The sequence below is a fragment of the Aspergillus undulatus genome, assembly GCF_047715775.1.
Source record: "Aspergillus undulatus strain CBS 261.88 unplaced genomic scaffold BDV17scaffold_23, whole genome shotgun sequence".
In the NCBI taxonomy this organism is placed as follows: domain Eukaryota; kingdom Fungi; phylum Ascomycota; class Eurotiomycetes; order Eurotiales; family Aspergillaceae; genus Aspergillus; species Aspergillus undulatus.
Window position 1 is genome coordinate 20,042 of NW_027396627.1, and position 19,315 is coordinate 39,356.

Below are 19,315 nucleotides of genomic sequence, written 5' to 3' on the forward strand. Positions count from 1 at the left end.
AACTAAGCATGAGTCTCGGAATCAAGGAATAGAGAACTAATCAGAATTGCTCGAACGTGCAGCTGACAAGAAAACCTCATCCAACGCACCCAGCTTCATCATACTGCGCCATAAAATGCTACCGTGATAGCGTGATAGGGTACGGAAGCTGAATTCGTAGCTTGTCTCCCTCGCTGGGTCCCTCTTGCCACAGGTTCTCAACAGCTGGGTCATCCCATTTACATGCTTTTGCCAGTCGACCGTATACCTGGTTCGATGAATTCTAAGTTCTACCCAGCAGCCTCCAAGCGAAGTCATGGTTGTCGTCGTCTTCGTTTGTCTCATGCTTTTTTACCTTTCGGATTCCTGTATACAGCATGTCTTGCTGTGATAGATCGTTTGCTGAGCTAGCAAGGGCTCCAACTCAAGTCCTTTGAGTAATCATAGTTTCCCTGGGCACGATCACCGGCGAAGTATCCGTTTTATTTTCTACCACCTTCTGAACCCGCCGCTATGTCGGTCTTCTAGTGAGTATATATTGTTGGTATACCTAGGCGCAGTCATGCTCCAGCAACAAGGGAACCGGCTAGGATATATATCACCTTATCCTCGCCAGAAGCCCATCTACGGCTGTTTCCGCAGAGCCATATACTCAGGTCAATTTCCCAACTATCTAAACCTGTCCCACGATACAAAAAGGCCATAAATATCAACATCCACAACCCACGAATTGTACACCTAGGGGCATGGTCGGAGCTGTTTCATAACGGGCATAACACTATAGAAAGCAAATAATAAGTGGCAAAAGCACAATAGCGCCAGTTGGCCAGTGGTTAAGCTCCTCGTCCCCCATCTCATTGAGGTAAATGAGAGACCCGGGTTCGAATCCCGGCTGGCGCACTTGTTCTCTCCTTTTTCCCCCCCTTTTTTTTTTTTTTTTTCTTTTCTTTTCTTTCGCCTTTCACGCACATGTACAGCTAGCTGGGTCCTGATTTGGAATATGAAATGTATTTTGTTTTAGAAGGATGTCCACGGGCAGTGGACGTTCCGTGGACGTACCCGTCCGCAGCCCCGCGAGCCGGGCCAGAGTCACTACGTCCTATCATGGAATGACTGGTTACTTGCACGAAAGGCATGAGGGAAACTGCTGCTCTTTCCTATCCCAAGTTGCCCGCCGTCGCTCCTTGTGACAATGGAACTGATGAAAAAGGTGCGGTTGTTCGTTTCTCCCACATCCACTGAGTTCTAAAAGCAGTAATGCTCAAGGCCTAGGTAAGATCCTCCGGTTTGCAGCTACTCTCAATAAATAACAACAGCCTACACAAGATCCCAGAGGAAAGAGGGCGAAGATTTAGCCTCGCACTCGGAAGGCGCAATTGCCTCGATAATATATTCACAAGATAGGAATAAAACTCTTGTACATCATATCATAACTCATTCCCTACCTATACATAATCCCACTCGCGGTCGAACCGGGCCAAACACATAGAACTTCCAGTCTCATGCTCAATACAACGACAGCTACGTGCAGTAGCAGAGACGCCACCTGCACCCCAGCACTCCTCGCCCGCAGGTTGATACCTGCGACTAGGATCAAAAAATACAGTAACCATGGGTTAACAGCTAGCGGCGTACAAGGCTGAAGAGCCATAGCAATCTTAGCGACAAATAACGCCAACTGTCCTGCGAATAATGGTGGACACCACCTCGACAACTGCCGTGAAAGAGAAAAACGACCCGGCGGTGGAGGTAGCAATCGAATGGGAGGCTCGTTGTTCACTGACCCGACTTGTCGAGCCTCAGTCTTGGGTGGGGAGAGAGATGGGGTGCTCGAGAACCGTGGTCGGACAATAAGATCACGATCTGGACTGAGCGAGCCTCTTCTTTCTGCGTTGCGATCCATGTCCTCAAAGACAGGCGTCAATTCACCGACTGACCCATTGGAGTCGTATGCAGAATTGCGCCGGATGGTTGCGGGGCCCCGCGAGAAAGATCTTTTCGGAGACACAGGTTGATCGAATGGGGTATCGACTGTGTCGTCGAGAGGACGGATCCTGGAGCCAGTATGTAGATCAGGAGCTGAGGAACCACTGCTGCCACGTTTAGAGCGAAGATTCTCGTTCGCACTGGCCCCAACCTCGAGACCACTAAGAACCTCGTCTGCAGATGGCCGTTTATCAGGATCCACAGATAGCAGACGCCGTAGAAAGGTATAGAGTTGTTCCGGCAGATCAGAGCGCATTCGACCCCGGTCGAAGCCGGCCCATTCGATTATCTCTTCGCGAAGCTTTTCGAGATCCTCTCTTTCCTCGTGAATGAGGTCGGCGTTCCGATAGGGAAGCTGAGCAAAGCATAAAAAGTACAAAATCATGCCGAGAGAGAATATATCCGACTTGAACGTAAAATTGGCGAAAGGACCATCAGGATATTCTCGTCGCAACACTTCTGGCGCACAGTACGACACAGTGCCCGTTGCACCGGTGGATAACCGGATAGCATCTTGGGGCTGGACCTCGCCGAAATCACTGACCAGGACCCGAACGCCATCGCTGGTCTTGTGCAGTAAGCAATTGTTAGGCTTGAGGTCACGGTGTATGTAGCCGCTGGCATGGAGGTACCGGAGCCCCGAAGTTATATCCTTAAAGAATGAATATATCTCGTCGAAATGTAGTTTGCGAGGCTCGTTGAGCTCGACAGGAGGCTCAGGACCGCCTTTCGACCTCCGTCTGAGGCGGTTCTTGAGTTCCTGAGGGGTTGTAGATGTTTGCACGGAGCCGCAGATGTAATTGTGGAGATCACCCGCATTACAGTATTGCTGGAGGATGAACGCGCACGGGACACTCGGGCCAAATGTGGTGATCTTCGCATTTTCAAGCCAAACATGCCGATAGGATACGAGGTTTTGATGTGAAAGGTGCTGTAGCAATTGTACCTCCATCAAGACTTTCTCGAGCCACTCATGATCATCTCCAACGGGGACGCGTTTACAGGCGTAATGCCCCAGGGAAACGCCATCCAACACATGCCTGACCAATAGCACCACGCCTTTTCCGCCCTTTCCCAGCACTGTCTCTTCGACGAAGAATTTCTTGAAGTAGTCCGGTGTGAATGCCGCCGACGAGATTCCATGCCCACTTTGTGTTCTGGACCTCGAATTGTCCGAACCGCTCGAAGGACCGTCCGCAATAACAGGCTGGACGTAGCGTCGTGGCTGATCGGCGGTCGGACCGGCAGAGGCAGGAGGCAGGCTATCGTGGAGCATGCGAAAGTAATTGGGGTTCACGACTTCCGGCTGGCTCGGGGAGTGATGATTGTCTGGGCCCGGATTCTCCCCTCGTAACGGACGGCGACAGTACGGGCATTGGCGATCGTCATCATCGTGCTCGGCCGCGTTCTGAATGACTAGCTGCCGGGAGTCTCTATCGTAAACGACGACGGAGTCGTTATGGCGCCTGGGAAAACGTCAATTGGAATGCAGTGCCCGACATTGCTAGAAAGATGAAGCCTACAGCACAACATCGCTGGATGAGCTATAAGGAACAATGGACATGCCCTCCGCCATTATCATTTGAAGAGGGGCTCATCTCCTAAGGAAGAAGGAAGATGACAGGCCATGGCCTTGAAAGCAGGTTTATGGAAGGTCGAAGCAGGAGGAGTCGGCGGTGGCGCGTCCTCCGCAATGAGGCAGTTGCCCATGAGATGGATGGATGCGGGCCGGCCATGTGGGCGATCATTGTCCTGCCCCACGTGAGTCACGGCGGTGAGCCACCAATGCCGAGTCGCGCTCTACTGTTTGCTATCTACACGTTGTACTTATCAGATGCGAGGATGTAATGGAATATTGTCATGGTATTTGACATGGGTATCGGGTATTTAGATAGAGTGATGTCGATGACATCGAGCTCGATGATGGGTCCTTCCACCGGAAACGCCACCAGAGCATGCACGCTAGTACGACATAAATAGCCCAAGAAGGCCTAATCGACGCTGTGGGTACTGACGCTGAACGGCACCGCTTCTCCTCATCCTAGGTGGACTCGGTCGACATGAATAGTGCCACGGGTTCGGAGTGCATCCTTGGGATGAACAGCTGTCAAGTACCCGCCGACCGGCCAAGCAGAGAGCGACAGCTAAGCGCACAGGACGATCTCGCGACGCCCTGTGTCAAACAAGCAGACCAAGTATTGTGCGAATGGTAAGCAACTCTGCTTGCGGGGATTGTGAAGTGTTGGAGGTTGGTAGCTGCGAAGGCGCTCACTCTTCTCCGCTCTCATCATCGCTGACTTCGAGGTTTGCGATCGAGTCGTTGTCGTCCTCATCATCGTCAAACCCTTCAAACTCTTCTTCGGAGCCGGAGGCTGCCTCAGCCGAAGCTCCCTTGTCTTCGTTCGCATCCTGAGCGCCCTCGGTCTCGTCTATCTTGCGCTTACGGCCCATCTCGCCGAGTCTGCCTTCACGACCTTCGATCTTCTCGCCCTCATCCCCGGGAGTGTACGGAAGAGGTGTGAACCATGGAATCTTTCCCCTGAGGAAGTCATTGATGACCATCTTGGCAACGCCGTCAAGATCTGGTTCGCCTCCACGAAGAAGCCTGCCACCCTTCCTCGCAAGAATGCTGAGGAACTCAATGGAGTCGCTCGTTTCTTTAATACCATATGTGCGCTCCAGATGTTTGGGCTGGACACGCTTGAGGATTGCCGGAATATATTGCTCGGGGTTCTCGACGTTCTCAACTCGTACAACACCCCTGAGAAGAATATCCTCGGGGGTATCGGTTTGGCTGGGCGGGACAACACCAGGGCAATCGATAAGGTAAATTCTCTTCATCAGAGTGATGTACTGCCAGACCTTGGTCTCTCCCGGAATGGGAGCAACAGTGCAAACCTTCTTCTTGCGAAGAGTATTGATAATCGATGACTTGCCCGTATTAGGGTAGCCGATGAAGCCAACCGAGATCTGCTTTCGGTCGGAGTGAAGAGACGAGAATTGTCTGAGGAGTTGAATGAGAGATCCCTTGCCGAACGAATTGTTGATCGAGGCATGGAAAGCTAGAGTAGGATAGTCCTTCGACAAGTGACGCACCCAAGCGGCCTGGTGCAACACGTTAGAAACACCATCATGCATAGGCAAATTGCAGAATAGACAGGATAGACAAAGGAACGATAAGTGTAGGGATGTGTGAAATGTTACTAAGAGCGCTGCTATGAAGACGCCGATGGCGAAGCAGTACTCAACTCACGAACAGAACACTGCTTAGTTCTTAACGATAAGCTTTCAAGACGAAAGCCAATCAGCCTAGCTTCAGAATGAAGTTCGGCGCGAACTAGCGTTGATCTGCCAAAGCTGTAACAGACGTACTTCCATAGAGAACATGCGAAACAAGATTGTTTCACAGAAGTAGACTTGACTTAGCGATGGCATGGCCTAGGCCAATGGAAGGAATGGGAAATCATGAAGAGAATATTGAAGAAAATGAATAAACTTACCGCTACACCGGTGGGTACCAGATCACACTTGTTGAGAACGAAGATCAAATGCTTGTGAGGTGCCTCCTCGCGGATGTATTTCTCAATACCTCTGCAGCGAGTACCTTCGGGATCGCGAGCATCGATGACATGGATAACGACATCAGACGAGTCGATGACCTTGTACAGCTCGTTCCAAATTCGCTTGCTTTGACCCTTCAAGAAAACCGCTTCACGAGACGTCGGCATCGTACCAAGTCCAAGATCTTCCGCCACGTCGTCGCCATCAACAATCAGAGTACCATCTTCATGGGTGCCTTTGTTTGTTTTCTCAACGTACGAATCGTGCATCTTCATCGTCTCCCCAGCCAGATCTTCAAGCGACGAGACGCCGAGCTTGACTCGCTTTCTCTGAGCCTTGGGCCCGAATGTGTCGCTGAAGGGTGACGTTTCGATGGCCATCTTAGCTTCGTGTTGCTTTAAGCCATTCACGGTCTGGTTGTCTCTGATCAAACTCATTGGGAGCTTGTTGGTTTTGAGGAGCACCTGATACGGATCGGAAGCACGCTCGGCGACGGCCTCACGAAACGAGGACAGAGCCTCCTGAGAGATAACTCGAGTGTTTCCAAACCATTTCCGGTTTGGTTCTATCCGAGCGACGGGAGCTTCTCGAGACTGGTACGAGGCAGCAACGGTGATGTTGCCTTCGGCATCACGTCGAGGTTTTCCATCCTTGAGCATGTTCAACCGCTTGACCTTCTTCGCATCTCTTTTCAAGTCAGCAACCAAGATAATCACGATAAATTGGCTGTAGGCTCACCTGTAGAAGTTTTCACCCTTCGTCCTCACGTTGGCCATGCCATCGCCGACCTTGCCCTGGCGCTCTCGGCGCGTGGCTTCCTTCTTTCCTGTACCCATTGCGTCCAATTTCTTCGAGACCTCGAAAAAACCAACGAACAAGAGTTCTGAGAATAAGGGGTAAACCAAAAGGTGGCAAAGCGCAGAGGAAGAAAAAGAGAGAAAAGTTGAGGAGAAATTATTTTTTTCTACAGCGCCAAGCGGAGTGGTGCACGGACCAACGGCGAGAAAATCGCTTCGATCTTTTTCCGCCTTCTCGAGCCTGAACCGCGTTGCTCACCCCAGCCCAGTATCGCCGGGTTGAGCTCGTACCTGTCTTGCAACTCTTGAATTTCACCTAGCACTTGCCAATTTTCCATCTAGGTTGCTAGGCGATACACTCACTCCACCGTCATGTCTCTTTTCCGCCGATGCGGCCGGAGCGCCGTGCAGCTCCGTGGCTTCTCTTCCTCTTCAAGTCTCCGGGTCGGACCTGAATCTCCCAACTTTGTTGAAGTCCCTCGACCAATCCAGCCGGATCTTTCATCTCAGCGCCGCGTCAAGGGTACATTGCCCGTACCGCGCGAAATATTCCCCGCCCGCCGAATCGACAAACCGGGAATGGCATACATCGAGGCCGCTACACCTCTCCCTGCGGTCCAGGACCCAATTAACCCAGAAGAACCCCACGCCAAATACAGAGAGGCAAAGCGGCAACACGCCAACATGAGACGACAGAATTTCGAGGAGGGTTTACTCGAGCTGTACGACCGCAAGGTGCGGACAGACAACAGAATGGCGAAGCGGAGTCAACACAGACAGATGCTACGGGAGCGCGTTCTCCGACAACCTGAACGAGACGACGAACGGTTTACTTCGATCTCAGTGCCGAAGGAATTGATCTCGAATCGCTCGACTACCCTGCCGGACCCTGGTAGGGCCGAACGCCTCGCGGCCTCGAAGATCCGAGTGGAACAGAAGAAACTTGAGAAAGAGATGGAGCGTCGAGACCAACTGCACTCGCTCTACATGAATGCTCGCAACTTCATCGTGACTGAGGACCAACTGAACGCTGAGATTGAGAAGGTCTTCCCTGAGGGAGAGAACGAGGCCTGGCGCAGTGACTCTAGGCCTGGTGAAAACATTTGGAACACGGGCTTCCCTCTGGGCATGGGAGCACGTTACAACACCGACAACACTGCAAAAGGAGAATCCAAACGCTGGGATATCATTCAAGAAAGAGTCAAGAAGTTGGGAGAGGAGATTACTGGTGGAAAGATTTGAGAAGCGTGTTGAACACTTGTATAATACTGTTGTCTGCATAATATTCGGAAATGTATTTTGATTGAACATATTTTACACCACGTATACCAAAATCGTTCGCTATATCAAAAGTGCCCAGTGCAAACTTAGAAACCCCAAAAACACGAGCGCCGCCGCTATGCAATAATGCAAAGGCCCTGGCAAAGGCGATTATCACCCCTCAAGCCTCATGTGCTACCCGAGCCCGATCCCGCCGCTAGAGCAGCGCCTTGTGTACCGACAGGCTTCATGGTGCCGAAAGAGCCTGCTTCTCGGCTCGGAATCTCCTCGTCGATAAAGCACCCCAAACCCGCAAAGGCCTCAAGCATGGTCCTCGAGTAATATTCCTGCAGGTCATAACCACCAGCAAGCATCCTCGTATCCTGCCGAATAGGATCAAGATACGAGGACGGGTAGTGATTTGCCATAGTATAATAGTCCCTTTTGTTGGGAACCATCCCGCCAAAGGGATCGTACGGCTTCTCGGGCTCTGGCGTCTTGATCTTCCTGAGTCCCTTGATCAGCCCAGAACCAGCCCTTTCGGCCGCGGCGCCAGTATCCCCAGCTGTTTTGGCATCTGTCCCCCATAGCGCAGCCTGCTTCTGCCGAAGTCGTTCCATCTCGCCGCGTCGAGCGGAGGATTTTTTGAGCATGACCTTCTGGCCCTCTCGCGTGATGGAAGCGGCGTCTCCCGGTCGACCATTTGCAAGACGACTGAGAATGTCCTCGCGGTTGGCCTGCAGCTCCCTTCGCTCGTTCTCGTATTCTTCTCGCGCGGCCTGCCGTCGCATACGTGCCAGTTCTTGCTCTTGGTTCTGCCGTTCTTGGAATGAGGTGACTTCCTTCGCTTCGAGGGCCTGGTTGACGCGGATGGAACCCATGTTCTCGGATGCGTAGCTCTGGAGGTCGGCTTCTGTCTTTGCGACGTCGATTCTGTTGACGAGATTGAAGATCATTTCCTCTCTTTGTTCTAGGAAGTTATCCCAGTCGAGCTTTGAATCGAACTCTTCTTCGCGACGGTTGAGGCTAAATAGAGATAGAGCCGTTTAGAATAGCCTGCAGGTGAAACGCAGGAAAGCGAACTTACACTGTCATAACCCTCCGACGTATATCCACCTCCCTTTCAACATTTATATCTTCGAACGTCTGTTTGCGAAACCGATTCTTTCTCAATGTCTTATGACATCCCGCTACCGGGCAGTTCGCGGGTCCGCCGGAGAAGATCCTGTCCACGCAGGACTCGCACATCTTATGGTAGCATTCTGGATTGATGAGGAATCGCATGTCCGGGTTCAGGTACCGCGAGGATTTGCAGACAGGGCAGACCTCTAGATAGGAAGACGTGGTTAGCCTGAACTTGAGAGGCCTTGAAACAGAGTTGAAAGCCTACCATCCTCGTCCCGGCGGTTAACCAAGGCCTCGCGAGATGGAGGCATGGCTGTAATACCGTTACCCAAGGCGACAAGCAGAGCCGACAATATTTGCGCAGTGTTGGAGGTGTGATGAAAGTATTCAAGGCGAGCCAGCATCTGACGCGCATTGATACCGCGGGCCAATCAGATGCAAGCCTCGTTGTTCCGCGCGGCGGGATTTCTTTACTTTTTGCCGCCGCAAAAGTTGCGCTCCCCTAACTCACTCACTTTTCACACTCAACTCAGTTGCTACTCTCAGCTTTGGTCTTCGAATCCGACTCGTAGTCGTCGTCCGCAATCATTATGGGACTTTCAAAAGACAATATGGAGGGGCTTGAACGCCAACGTGTCCAACTTGAGAGCAACATTCTACAACTCCAACAATCACTATACCACTGGAGGACATGGGAAGCAGAATACGAGGGTTTGAAAGAAGATACCGCGGACCTCGATGAAGACGCTACAACGGACGATTTCCTACGAGTTAACCGCAACTTCGGCGGGGCGCTCGTCACCGAAGACGAATTCCGAGTCATTATCGGCGAGAAACAAGGCCTCAAGCGGAGTAGAACACAAGTGACCGACCTTCTTTCAAGACGAATCGACTACGTGAGGGATAACATTACGTCGATGGAGAAGAGATTGCGTGCTGCCGAGGCCCAGTTGGAGGTTCTGGACACTGAGCACCAGCCGCCGGAGCCAACGGCCGAGTTTCCTATGCAGGAGATCATCGAGGAACTTAACGAAGATGGGGAGGTTATTTCAGGCAAAACTACGACTCCGGGTGATCAGGCGCCGGACTTGTTGGATATCTTGAAGAAGGCTGGGGTTGAGAACATTCCAGACCTTCCCAAGCCCGATGCTTCTGCGTCTATTGAATCAACTTCTTCGGAGACTACAGCAAAAGATACTTCTTTGTCGAATGTTGGAGAAAGGGTTGATAACCAGGGCGTTCAATCAGCGGTTTCTTCAGAACCTGTCTCAGCCGCCAGCAATGGAACTTCCCCAGCTCCCGCGGCTCATACCCCGGCAGAAGTCGAGAAAGAGATCCCGGTCATGGACATTGATGAATCTCCTGAAGATGCTCAGCTCCGCCGTGAAATGCTGCGGTATGGGTTGGACGAGGTCGGTGCGGTAGTGGCCGAGCTGGAGCTGGCTGATGATGCGAGTGACATCTCGCTCGACGACGCGTACGGCTCGTACGATGAAGAAGAGGACGAGGAGGAAGACGAGTATGGACGCAGCATCCGGCCTGTTCTCAATGAGGACTACCACCAACAGATGCGTGAGCTGGAAGCGAAGCTGAACGCACGAGGCATGTGGAATGTGGGCAAAGACTCTGCATCACTTCCTACGAACATGCAAGAGGACCTTGAGCAGCCCAGCAGGGTCAAGATAGAAAGGACGCCAGAAACAAACGACGAACCGGCTCCAAAGGCAAAACCAAAGAAGAAGGTTGCCTTTGCCCATGAACTTGACATTGCGCCAGCACCTGAACCACCAGCGCCAGAAACCAAGAAAGTTGCGCCTCGAGAGACTGAGGTTCCTGTTTTGTCAGACTCCATTATCGAGCGTACGCAATCCGTTGACAAGGATTCGACGGCGAATGGTGCCCCGGTCCCCAAGAAAACTTCCCGGTTCAAGACTGCTCGCGGTATGGCAAGCACCGTCGCCGACACGAGTTCTACTGCGTCATTGAGCGGCGGTGTGCAGGCATCTAAGACATCTCAACGCAAGGCAGCTCCGCTTGCACCGACTCCAACAATGCCTCTATTTCCTGCTACGCCCGCAGAGCCTAAACCGTTCTCTCAGCCAATCTCAGACTTTACAGAGAAGTCACAGGATGCTGCCAAAAACAACGGGAAAATTCTTGCTGACACCCTTGTCGAGCGAGATATCTCTGAAGGAACCGCCACTGCCCCAGAGCCTGATGAGCTAGACGAAGAGCTGCATCGGAAAGAGATCGCCAGCGAGTTTTACCAGATGAGGAGCCGGATGACCAAACAGAACGGTGGCTCGCTTGACGAAGAACCAGAAATGGTTTCAGTCCAGCCCGAAGAGGCCCCTAAGCGCATTAGCAAATTTCGGGCCTCTCGCATGGGCTAGCAGCCTAGTCCAGCCCATATATGACGAACATAGACTCAGATACCCGACTATATTCAGCAATAGATAGATCGCACGAATATTCAAGTCATCTAAATCACAGAGTAGACCCAAGAGTAAAGGATGGGAATTCTACAATTCACGCAATGAGCATACTGTCTTCCCGTCAGTATGCTCAACATACAGAATTCCAAGATTAACAGCGAGGGCTCTCTGACCGGTTTCTATCTGGACTGTATTGTGCTCGCCAGAGTACTTACGGTCTAGACTCGATGGAGATGCGGTTACGTTTCACCCTACACATCATACTTACATGAGATCAATTCAAGAACGTCAATCGTTGCCTGATGAGTATCAGGCACTGCGCTAGCCATCAGGATTGCGGCTTTTGCACCAAGTCAACTGTTTCTAAAATAGAACATTCCATGGTGACCTTACTCGGTGCCTGCAGAGCTGTCCAAGCAAGCAAGCTATGAGTACCATCAAAGTGACTATGTCAATGTCTTGGCTGTCCACATCATTAGCTTCATCCCCGAATAGGACATAGCTCGTCGGCTAGTTGTAGAAAACCTTGCAATGCCAACCTTGAGGCATTTGGCATCCAATAACAATGCTTTTTTTTTCGGAAGATCGCCGGCGACTAACTCTGGCAAGATTATTGTGATGCCGAAACACGGACAGACCCGAGTTTTGACGCTTGCTAGTGGTGGGAGGGCCCCTGCGGAGGTAAGGTTGGAAGCTATACTGCTTCTATAATTATCAGGTCTACTAGTAGGCAGATACTTTGTAGACATCGTTGTTATCGTATTCGGAACCAGACAAACTGTCGCTCTCAACTGTGGTCGCTGATTCCTGTGGCCTTGAATCTCATCTCAGCCGGACTCTGGTTGCTCCGACATCCACCTCGCTTGTTTACGAAGGCTGGCTGCAATGACGTCCAATGTGTGGGATCATGGATAGATCAACGTGGGTAGTTTCCTTATGGAAGAGGAGTACGTACCCAGAGTGACTCTCAACCATCCGAGTGCCGATGTGGATGGAGTTGGAACAAGCAAGATAAGCAAAGCCGTTGGCCGCGGTTCAATGCGGCGATCCACCCGATTCTCCGGGAGGACCAGTTTCCCCCTTCCGAGCAACCCATCACATTGCGTCCCTGGCTGCCTTCCCACTTATCTTCTCCATAACACATCCAGGATTTCAGGTCCATCAATGATGCTGGCCCAGCTCAGCACTCACTGCCCCAGTCACTGCTGCTTCATCGGGATCGAGCGTATGGGCCATCAGATCGGACTTGTTTTATTAATGAATCGCTCCACACTCACTGCAGGTCGTGGAGCCTGAGGCCTTTGCGGCCCTGTCTGGCCCAGTATGATGCAAGCCCGCCTGCAAGGCATTGCGATTCACTCACACATGGCCTCCTTGCGAGCTGCTGGCGAACATGACATCTACGAATACCCCGTATATCCTACACCCCATCCATTGTGGGACCGCAAAATGCGGGCGCGGTTACTCCCATGAGGCCGGTCTTCACGGATAACCAAGCGACCTTGGAAGGTTTTTTGTTGCCAGTGGCGTGAACAGACGCTGCCAACTATGGTCTGGTTGTGGGCTACCAGAGCCACCTGGGGCCGTGGACGAGGCTACAATTCGCCCTCTATCTCGCAGAAGCTCATCTGAACCACGTATCGAGGATCTCTGACTAAGGCAGAGTGATAATACCCGGTCCAGTGCATCTCTTAGGTCCACTGTTGATGCATTACCTGTACTGGCCCCGCTGCCGGCTCAGTGGCAGGGAGATATATCCCGGATTCACTTTATAGAGTAAAAAGAATCGAGCTCCACCGCCAGCCATGACGTCTAGCCCCCCATCATCCACCACGCCCAGAAGAGTTCCAGGCCTGAGTTCCTCGAACGGGTCACATCCTGTTTATGCTGTCATGAAGTAACTGCCATTGGCCCAACCCGGCAGTTGCTCTCCCAGGGTTCACTGCTCCTTTCACGGAACTGATGACTGCATACTCCCAGGCAACTGATCCGGAGCTCCCAGCCGGAAGTTATAAAGCCGCTTCTGCCCCCCGGAGCTTTACTCCTTCAACTCAAGGAAAGGTCAAGAATCAATCTCGACACTTTCAATCACACTCGCTTCATCGGTTGAACATGTCAGTCAACATGAGAAACTTTGCTACCTTTGCGGTCTTTGCTGCAGGAGCAAACGCCTTCGTTCCTCGCGATACCAGCTGCTGCTTCCACATCACAGCATCCGGCGATGCCTCCGGCTCCGTTGGACAGCTCGGTGATGGACAGAACCGCATTGGTGACAGCAGACTGCCCGCTGGCCAGTTCTGCATTGACCAGAGCGGCTCCATCACTGATGGCAGCGGACGTGGCTGCATCTTGACTCGTAAGTCTTGACCCCCATTGACGATATCAGTTATGATTGATGATCTCTGACATGTCGAATAGCCCCCACAACACAGTTCCAGTGCGACCTTGGCGCTACCCCTACCCCAGGATTCTCCGTCAACCAGAACGGCCAGCTCGAGTACAACGGCCAGACTGGCTTCGTTGCCTGTGAAACTGGTGAAAACGGTGGAATGAACATCTACACATCCCCCGACTCCGGCGATGTTACCGGCTGCGTCAACGTTCAGCTGATGGCCGACTCTTGTGCGGGATCTGGCGCCGGTGGCGGTGGTGGTGCCTCTTCCCCCGCCCCCGCTCCTAGCTCTACTCCCGCTCAGTCGCCCGCTCCCTCGCCCAGCAGCCCCGGCGGAGGTGGTGAGGGCCCCGGATCTGAGGGTCCCGGCCAGGGCACCTCGACTGTCCCTGTCGTTTCTCCCTCGCCTAGCGGCCCCACTGGCGAAGGCCCCGGCTCCGAGGGCCCTGGCCAGGGTACCTCCACCGTTCCCGTTATCTCTCCTTCTCCCAGCAGTCCCGGCGGAGGTGGTGAGGGCCCCGGATCTGAGGGCCCCGGCCAGGGCACCTCGACTGTGCCTGTCGTTTCTCCCTCGCCTAGCGGCCCCACTGGCGAAGGCCCCGGCTCCGGGGGCCCTGGCCAGGGTACCTCCACTGTTCCCATTATCTCTCCTTCTCCCAGCAGCCCCGGCGGTGGTGCCGGCGGCGGTGATGAGTGCTCTGAGTGCCTCCCCACTACTACTCTCTACACAACCGTGACTGTCGACTGCAGCACTGAGACCCCTGTTCCTGGTGGCGGTGGTGGCGGTGAGACTCCCACTGGCCCCGCCGGTGGTGGTGAGACTCCTACTGGACCTGCTGAGACTCAGACCCCTGTTCCTGGTGGCGGCGGTGGCGGTGAGACTCCCACTGGCCCCGCCGGTGGTGGTGAGACTCCTACTGGACCTGCTGAGACTCAGACCCCTACTGGCCCTACTGGTGGTGGTGAGACTCCTACTGGACCTGCCGAGACTCAGACCCCTACCGGACCTGCTGGTGGCGGTGAGACCCCTACTGGACCTGCCGAGACTCAGACCCCTACTGGCCCTGCTGGTGGTGGTGAGACTCCTACTGGACCTGCCGAGACTCAGACCCCTACTGGCCCTGCTGGTGGTGGTGAGACCCAGACTCCTACTGGACCTTCCGGCGGCGGCCAAACCCCCACGCCTTCCTCTGGAAGCTGCCCTGCCGACCTTTCTGGCGACTACGAGTATCCTCACCTGATCATCCCCGTCGACTCCTCCACCCCCGAGGAGGCTCCCGGCTCCTCTTTCAACGGCACCGTTTCCTCCACCACCTCGACCATCTTTAACTTCGACATTCCTCCCTCGGATGCCGGCAAGACCTGTAGCCTTGTCTTCCTCTTCCCCAAGCTCGAGGATCTCGAGACCTCTTCCTACTCCTTCAGCGGTGACGGCAAGGTCTCCTTCGCTGCCCTCGAGTCACCCGCTGAGATGTCGACCTCCTACAGCAACGCCCCTGGTGTTAGCCAGAACTTCGGTGACTTCACCATCTCCCCTGGCAATTCCTACTCCATCAGCAACTTCGAGTGTCCCGCTGGTAAGGCCATCGGTGTCGAGATGAGCAACGCTGGCAACACCGAGCTCGAGTTCTTCGAGGACTACAACCCCTCGCCGTGAGTAACCCTGATCCTCTTCTGATATTGAACAATTGCTAACTTGAACATAGTCTTGGTCTGTACATCACTGTCTGCTAGATCATACAGGATACGATATGATATGAGATCGAGTCGGCTGCCTTCTCTGCCTCGCGGAAGACAAGCTCACGATGATTGAGAAGTCGTGATGAAAATATGACCCTAACGGCTGACGGATGTACTTTGAAGTTTGTACAACACTCCTTTACTTTTCATTTTTCGATCCAGATTTACTTAGTTAAAACGCTTTAATGGCCTTGACTGTTATTTAATTCTTCTCTTGTTTAATTAAATTATTTGGACATTGATCTTCACGCATCACACTCAGGAGTGGTTCAGTAGTGTAGTAGTTTATCGTCTATGCGGCACGCCTTCCGTACTTCGCACTTCGTAGATCTGACAGTACAGCCAGCGCAGGGCGCCTGGTCTGGAACATGGATTGTGTCTGCCTGGCATTCTAGGCAGCGAAATTTATTATTCGGGTTCCGCGGATTCTGAACATCTCTGCGAAGTACGGAGTACGATGTGGTCTCCATGTTGAGTAACACACAAGCCAGCAAGAATTTCTATATTCCAAGTCTCAGTTAAATGCTTCATGGCCACAACCGGCAAGACGGGGCGATGGTGGTGGCTGAGCCTGGCCTGGCAGCAGATCGCACTCTTGAGCAAAGTGATGAAACGGGCTTGGCAGCAGTCTGGGGTTCAACAGGGTATTTATAGGCAAGACGAGCCCCAGTTGTCCGCTGTGGATTGGCCCCGGACTCCCAGCCAAGATGCTTTGTTTTTCGCGCCAATGTCCCTCCTGAATTTCTTTAATCTCGTTCATATTCCTTCGGGTTCTTATGGTTATTTATCTTATTTATCTTCAGATTATCCCTCGCTTGCTTCACGTGCACAGTTTCCTGTTTACTCCATTTCGTCACGCTAGCCAGCTCAGTCATACATAGCTTACGATCTGATCCCTGAGAAGTGGCGCCGCGCTAGATGGACCGAATCCCCGATAAACTGCCCTTCTCCAAGCGCCGACTGCGGCCGCGGGTGGTGATTTCGTGAGTTGGATGGATTGCCTCGTTCTCGCACATTCGATACTTGCTAACGCTTCATTTCTCTAGATATATCCTCGACTATGTCATCCTCATGTTCGTTCCCTCGATTGATCGCAGCCGACCTCGCTAACCTAACATGCCACAGTGCCCTCGTCATCGGATTCTGGATCCTCGACCGAATCGAACCATACCACCAGCGTTTCTCCTTGAATAACATCTCCCTTCAATACCCCATGGCCGACCCCGAGCGGATATCGATTTTCGCAGCCGTCGCATGTTCCGGTGGAGGACCGCTGATTATTATCGCCATTTATACGCTGTTCGTTGATGGTCTGTTTTCGCATAACAAGCCGATTAAGTCGTCTGGGAAGCGGAAGTTCACGGGGCCATACCGGTTTAAGGATCGATTGTGGGAATTGAATTGCGGGTTTCTGGGTCTTATCCTGTCCCAGGCGCTGTGTTTTGTTATCACGCAGGCGCTGAAGAATGCCTGCGGCAAGCCCCGTCCTGATATCATCGATCGGTGTAAGCCTCGCGCTGGTAGCGCGGATGCTGTGCCTTTTGGACTGTCGGATTATAGTATCTGTACTGGGGATCCGCACTTGTTGAAGGATGGGTTTCGGTCGTGGCCTTCCGGTCACAGTAGCTGTAAGAAAACCTTCGCCGTGCATAAAAGACGAAACGCTAACTCGCTACCCTCTAGCTTCGTTCGCCGGACTATTCTACCTATCCCTCTGGATCGGCGGCAAGCTCCACATCATGGACAACAAAGGCGAAGTCTGGAAGATGTTCATCGTCATGTTCCCGTGCCTCGGCGCAACGCTCATCGCCGTATCCCGCATCATGGACGCGCGCCACCACCCATTCGACGTGATAACGGGCTCCCTCCTCGGCACCCTCTGCGCTATAATCTCCTACCGCCAATACTTCCCCTCCCTCGCGGAGCCCTGGAAGAAAGGGCGCGCATACCCGATTCGATCGTGGGGCACCGAGCCCACAATCCCATACCCAGGCGTCTACGGCGCAACCGGTAGCACCGACGCGCTGCGCAATCCGGAGGAAGAGCGCATGCACCAGCCAGACGAGTCTTCGGAGCCTGTCCCCGGGCGCCTTCCACACCCGGATACGTATCCGTCGGGGAATCCCTTCGCGCCGAGCGTGTACTCGCGCCAGCCGCATGACCATGACGGGAACTGGTCTTCGTCTAGTGAAGAGGATGTCACGAATGGGTATGAGATGCAGCAGGGTTATACCCGAACTCATAACCCCGGTTTTGTGGGCGGGCAACAGCTCCCGACGTACCAGCCGGATATGGCATATCATTCTCAGACGCAGCCTCCTGTGGCGCCTCTATACCCAGAGCCTGCGCGTTCCCCTGCTCCGCCTCCTGGGACTGGGGTTGGAGGTGGAGTAAGACCTCACGACATCTAGTCCCTGCACCCCTATTCGAGGGGCTCGCAAACATACATATCTCGGTTCTGTATTCACTTCGTGCTACGAATAACGATTTAGACTGTTTCTTGGCAAATCTGCACTTTTGGAATGGATATAATTGGAAGACATATCCTATCGAGCGCTGCGCTATCATAGCTTTGCGAAAGATAAACTGCTTGGTTGGTTTGATTGAGCATGTTGAGTTGGATATCGATTTGGCATGGATTTGGCATTGATATCACATCATCTCAGCGTCGTACTATACTATACTATATGAATGATCTGTCCTAATGAGTATGTGACATGTGCAACTTATACCTTTACATACATAGTCTTTCTGGCATGGGATCTATACGTGATATTTATAAGCTACGATTCCCTACCACCCCGTTAGTCAGAGGACTACAGATGCCGCGTTCACTCTAGTCATCGACATTATGTTAGGAACGGTCCCAAAGGCCGCAGAAATAGCATAACATAATTCACGGGTCTGCCTCTTAACTACAGTTTCCTGAGTCGACGCGAGGTCCACTGCAAGCTCAGCCGCATCCCATTCGCGTCACGGACAGCTCAAGGTTAAAACCAAAGATATTCACCACATCCCCACGGGTACCTAAATGGTGCTCGAAAATCGCAAAGTCTTCGGCGACAAGAAGGACTTTTGGCTCTCTTCCCAATCACTATTAGAATACTTGGGACTTACCTAACCCATCCGCCTACCTTAGGTTCTCGACCCCTACAGTATTCACTCCCTGACTCACTCTTAGATACGAAAATCGCGCGCATTACTGGACCTAGGCAAGGCAAGCCCGCTCTCGTTTTCACTCTTGCTGTCGGAGAAACACTCAAAGTCACTTCCTCTCTGCAGCACTCGGTCGACCACCAGACGGTCTCGATCTAGAAGTCGCCGATGGACCACTTACTCGCTACAGTGATCCACGCCTGCAGGAAGGCCGGTAGCCCCCCTACCTGAATGGATTGGGACGCAACAGACGGCGATAATGAGGAGCCGACACCCGCAATTCAGAACTTTTTTTCACGTCAGACTCAAATTCCAACTTGTCATCTGAAATGACCGTTAGGTGCGCGTTAAACACGGATCAGTTCGTTCCTGCAGCATTGTCAATGCATTTCTGAGGGGTATGATTACATACTGGCCAGCCAGCGATTATTGTGGGCCTACCAGTCCGGAATTTGCAAGACAGTGCATTGTCTATAACTGTGAGCTTCACACAGAGAGGGTTTGCTGTTATCTCGGACAGTCTGGTGGAGGGTGTTGATAGTATGGTCCCGCCATGTGAAGATCACAAGAGGAAGGCGCGACCACTTCGTGACTCGAAGGGACGAATCTCCTCGACTACACAACCATCGCCGTCAAAGTAAATTCCGAAAAGCAGTTATCGCGATGACCTCGTCACGAGCCGAATTCTCTCATCCTCGGCATGACGACAGATCCAGGGGGAAGTGTGCTCGGCTTGCGTGCGCCGCCGGGGCCTAGGGGGAAGTTGCGCAAGCGAGAGATGCAGAACCGGTAAGGAGGTCCTATGCAATTTACAGGAGACTGTCTTCATTGTCTCAGATGTCTACAGGGTAGTCATTTGAGCTAACCATGGGCCAAGCTTTCAA

The 19,315-nt window shown here is 52.8% G+C and overlaps 8 protein-coding genes and 1 non-coding gene across 9 annotated transcripts; 6 read left to right on the forward strand and 3 right to left on the reverse strand.

Moving 5' to 3' along the window:
* Positions 1–794: 794 nt before the first annotated feature.
* On the forward strand, positions 795–879 carry BDV17DRAFT_t77. Its single transcript has one exon. It is a non-coding gene; the product is annotated as a tRNA-Gly (tRNA).
* A 415-nt stretch (positions 880–1,294) lies between these two features.
* Positions 1,295–3,890, reverse strand: BDV17DRAFT_85265 (protein kinase IKS1). Its single transcript, XM_073765236.1, has 2 exons — positions 3,489–3,890; positions 1,295–3,431 (listed from the first exon to the last, which is right to left on the reverse strand). Exons 1-2 carry the CDS (start codon positions 3,545–3,547, stop codon positions 1,421–1,423), a joined length of 2,070 nt encoding a protein of 689 aa, XP_073615654.1. The 5' UTR covers positions 3,548–3,890; the 3' UTR covers positions 1,295–1,420.
* BDV17DRAFT_85270 (uncharacterized protein) lies at positions 3,412–3,847 on the forward strand. The gene has a single exon (XM_073765237.1). It carries the CDS (start codon positions 3,583–3,585, stop codon positions 3,811–3,813), a length of 231 nt encoding a protein of 76 aa, XP_073615655.1. The 5' UTR covers positions 3,412–3,582; the 3' UTR covers positions 3,814–3,847.
* Positions 3,820–6,433, reverse strand: BDV17DRAFT_262895 (putative GTPase NOG2). Its single transcript, XM_073757843.1, has 3 exons — positions 6,265–6,433; positions 5,466–6,213; positions 3,820–5,070 (listed from the first exon to the last, which is right to left on the reverse strand). The coding sequence occupies exons 1-3, from the start codon at positions 6,360–6,362 to the stop codon at positions 4,234–4,236; spliced, it is 1,683 nt and encodes a 560-aa protein (XP_073615656.1). The 5' UTR covers positions 6,363–6,433; the 3' UTR covers positions 3,820–4,233.
* A 130-nt stretch (positions 6,434–6,563) lies between these two features.
* Positions 6,564–7,633, forward strand: BDV17DRAFT_262896 (uncharacterized protein). Its single transcript, XM_073757844.1, has one exon. It carries the CDS (start codon positions 6,696–6,698, stop codon positions 7,563–7,565), a length of 870 nt encoding a protein of 289 aa, XP_073615657.1. The 5' UTR covers positions 6,564–6,695; the 3' UTR covers positions 7,566–7,633.
* On the reverse strand, positions 7,634–9,074 carry BDV17DRAFT_262898 (TFIIH/NER complex subunit TFB3). The gene is made up of 3 exons (XM_073757845.1): positions 8,974–9,074; positions 8,671–8,911; positions 7,634–8,609 (listed from the first exon to the last, which is right to left on the reverse strand). The coding sequence occupies exons 1-3, from the start codon at positions 9,017–9,019 to the stop codon at positions 7,772–7,774; spliced, it is 1,125 nt and encodes a 374-aa protein (XP_073615658.1). The 5' UTR covers positions 9,020–9,074; the 3' UTR covers positions 7,634–7,771.
* Positions 9,075–9,224: 150 nt separating this feature from the next.
* Positions 9,225–11,345, forward strand: BDV17DRAFT_85315 (prefoldin-like protein). Its single transcript, XM_073765238.1, has one exon. It carries the CDS (start codon positions 9,299–9,301, stop codon positions 11,099–11,101), a length of 1,803 nt encoding a protein of 600 aa, XP_073615659.1. The 5' UTR covers positions 9,225–9,298; the 3' UTR covers positions 11,102–11,345.
* Positions 11,346–13,601: 2,256 nt separating this feature from the next.
* Positions 13,602–15,535, forward strand: BDV17DRAFT_85342 (putative GPI anchored cell wall protein). The gene is made up of 2 exons (XM_073765239.1): positions 13,602–15,188; positions 15,242–15,535. The coding sequence occupies exons 1-2, from the start codon at positions 13,693–13,695 to the stop codon at positions 15,267–15,269; spliced, it is 1,524 nt and encodes a 507-aa protein (XP_073615660.1). The 5' UTR covers positions 13,602–13,692; the 3' UTR covers positions 15,270–15,535.
* Positions 15,536–16,193: 658 nt separating this feature from the next.
* On the forward strand, positions 16,194–18,376 carry BDV17DRAFT_281670 (phosphatase PAP2 family protein; the record flags this gene model as incomplete). Its single annotated transcript, XM_073760062.1, has 4 exons — positions 16,194–16,258; positions 16,401–16,903; positions 16,959–17,596; positions 18,329–18,376. The coding sequence occupies 4 exons, from the start codon at positions 16,194–16,196 to the stop codon at positions 18,374–18,376; spliced, it is 1,254 nt and encodes a 417-aa protein (XP_073615661.1).
* Positions 18,377–19,315: the final 939 nt, after the last annotated feature.